Source organism: Argentina silus (genome assembly GCF_951799395.1).
Source record: "Argentina silus genome assembly, chromosome: 9".
In the NCBI taxonomy this organism is placed as follows: Eukaryota; Metazoa; Chordata; class Actinopteri; order Argentiniformes; family Argentinidae; genus Argentina; species Argentina silus.
Genome location: NC_139663.1, coordinates 23,174,119 through 23,176,618, shown reverse-complemented (window position 1 = coordinate 23,176,618; position 2,500 = coordinate 23,174,119). Strand labels below are relative to the sequence as shown.

Below are 2,500 nucleotides of genomic sequence, written 5' to 3'. Positions count from 1 at the left end.
GCACATCTCTGACCCACTTCTGACCCCCACTTTACCTCAGTCAGTCCTCTGATCTTCAGGTATCCACACAGATACGATTCCTCCATGGTCACATGCTGCAAGAGTCAAACACACACACACACACACACACACACACACACACACATCAGCGGGACTCCTCAAGCAGGAACGACAGTAACAACCCAAGGCGCTGAGGTTTCTTTTCCTCGTGGCCCAGTTCAAAGGTCAGCTGTCAGACTCCCGTCATCCCCTCACATCTCTGCAGTAAGGCTGTCCTGGAGGCCGGGAGGCTGGGAGGCTGCGTGGACCTCAACCCACGGCAGGACAGCGGAATAGATCATACGTCATTTAGCTGACGCTCTTATCCAAAGAGACTTACATTACAGTGAGTTCATACGTCAGTACAGATGGTCCCAGCGGGGATCAAACCCACAACCTCAGCCTTGTTAGGACCATGCTCTACCAGCTGAGACACAGAGGACCTCACGGATACAAATGTGTCAGTACGTCAGCAAGCCTGTCCATAATCTAGCAACCAGACTGCTTGTTATCAAACTGACAGTTATCTATGCTAGTTATCTAGTTAGGCAGCCCCGCGGGTCGGCCGGCGCGTCAGCGGGGTCTGACAGAGCCCAGCAGCGGGGACACCCATACATGGTCAGCTAGCTACCTAGCCGCTACATCCACCACAGCAGATCTCGAAACATCCGTGTACCTGCAGGACGACCTCCACGTCGTACGAGTTCCCTTTGCTCTTCTGGTGCCCTCGAAACTGCGAGCCGCTGTACAGCAGCGACGTCGCCACCCCCGGCTGGTGCGTGTTGATCGGAGGGGGAGGGATAAGAGAGGCCGGGGATGTACAGGCCGCAGCGGTGCTACTGCTGCAGCACTCGGCTCGGACCGGCATGATGAGCGCTAATGCGTGTGTGTCCCCGACTGCGACAGTCATGAAACATAGACTAGAGTCAACTAGTAGTAGCAAGAGGAGAGGGGGCGGCTGAGCTGACACGGTTCCTAGCCAGTTAGCTCACTAGTTAGTCCTCCCTAGCCCCGAGCTGGCTGGCCGACTCTCTGGGATTCTAGAAAGTAGAGAAGAACTTCAACGTCGTGTCAGAGAACTCAGCATCGGTCGATGTGATTGGCTTGACAAGTGGAGTCCTCTTTTCATTGGATGGTTTTCTAAAATGCATGTTGGGACTTGGAGTGTCCTACGCGAAGAGTATTTTCTCATGGAAAATAACACAACACCACATGATGAACGTTCATGCTGTTTGTATGGAAAATGATAGTAATTGGATCCTGGCTGCTGACTGATTGTACGTGCTCTGACTCTCGCAATATTGACTTGAAGAAGAAGCATGACACTCTCTCTCTCTCTCTCTCTCTCTCTCTCTCTCTCTCTCTCTCTCTCTCTCTCTCTCTCTCTCTCTCTCTCTCTCTCTCTCTCACACACACACACACACACACACACATATATTGGTTAAACCTCCTAAACCTGTGTCCTTACTTGGCCCTTATCTCCTCTGACTTTCACCTATGACACACACACACACACACACACAATCAACTGTTACAACAGTAGATGGCAGAATTGTCCCAGAGTTAAATACTATGTCCCATCCTGAACTATGTCCCATCCTGAACTATGTGTCATACTGAACTATGTCCCATACTGAACTATGTGTCACCCTGAACTTGGTCTTTGGTACGTGCAAAAATAGAAAAGAGCGTTTAAGTTCACAAAAATAACACATTTTACTTTGACACGCACACTTTGTAATTCTAACCAGCGGTTATGAAACAAGTACTGAAGCGTCTCTACGACTGATGTTGTGTGCGGGTCTCTTCTGTCCGGGTCGTCTCCGCTCAGTGATGCTCATGTTGGTGCATCTCATCCAGCTGCTCTCTGACGTAGTCGATGTAATTGTGAATCTCAGCGATGCGCTTACGGTTCCGCTTCACCTCTCCGTCTTGGATCTGCATTAACGATCAAAACGAGAGAATAACCACGGCGACAAAAACAAATGAAAACGTTCCTAGTGGAGATACGTCTCCTCTGAGTAAATGATTGTCATGTCTGAATGTTTGCTGTGGTGATGCCCCCCCCTACCGATTTCATGAGCGCCCCCATCCAGCTGTTGATGCGGGTGACGAGGTCGTCCTCCCGGTTGTCTACCTTAAGCAGATGCGTGTCGTGAGAGGCGCTGACCGCGTTGATCACGGTGTCCTTGTCCACAAACAGCTGGAAGGAGAGGCCAACAACGTACAGTGTGGAAGCCAGATGGAGCAGAATAAACATGAACAAAATCGAATGTTATTGATCATATACATAGACTACAGCCGTAGACGGTGCGATGAAATACTTAGGATAAGTACAGCTGTCACGCCCTCCATTTCCACCTAGCCTGTGTCAGCCTCTCTCTCTCTCCCCTGCCTGCCTGCCTGCCCGCCTGTCTGTCTCTCTGTCTGTCTGTTTGTCTGTCTATCTATCTCTCATCTG

At 50.5% G+C, this 2,500-nt stretch overlaps 2 protein-coding genes across 3 annotated transcripts in view; both read right to left on the bottom strand.

Moving 5' to 3' along the window:
• The window catches only part of gid4 (GID complex subunit 4 homolog), a 4,497-nt gene extending 3,432 nt beyond the window's left edge, over nt 1-1,065 (bottom strand). The window contains exons 1-2 of one of the 2 annotated variants that reach the window (XM_083678003.1): nt 716-1,065; nt 36-95 (exon numbers count right to left, since the gene is read on the bottom strand). In XM_083678003.1, coding sequence (XP_083534129.1) covers nt 36-95; nt 716-949 — 294 coding nt within the window. In that variant the 5' untranslated portion in view covers nt 950-1,065. The remainder of the gene's footprint in view (nt 1-35; nt 96-715) is intronic. The other variant, XM_083678004.1, reaches the window with a different exon arrangement.
• Nucleotides 1,066-1,843: 778 nt separating this feature from the next.
• The window catches only part of drc3 (dynein regulatory complex subunit 3), a gene marked incomplete at its 5' end in the record, with an annotated part of 7,424 nt that continues 6,767 nt past the window's right edge, over nt 1,844-2,500 (bottom strand). The window contains 2 exons of the mRNA XM_083677373.1: nt 1,844-1,977; nt 2,111-2,242. Of these exons, the coding sequence (XP_083533499.1) occupies nt 1,867-1,977; nt 2,111-2,242 (243 nt within the window). The 3' untranslated portion in view covers nt 1,844-1,866. The remainder of the gene's footprint in view (nt 1,978-2,110; nt 2,243-2,500) is intronic.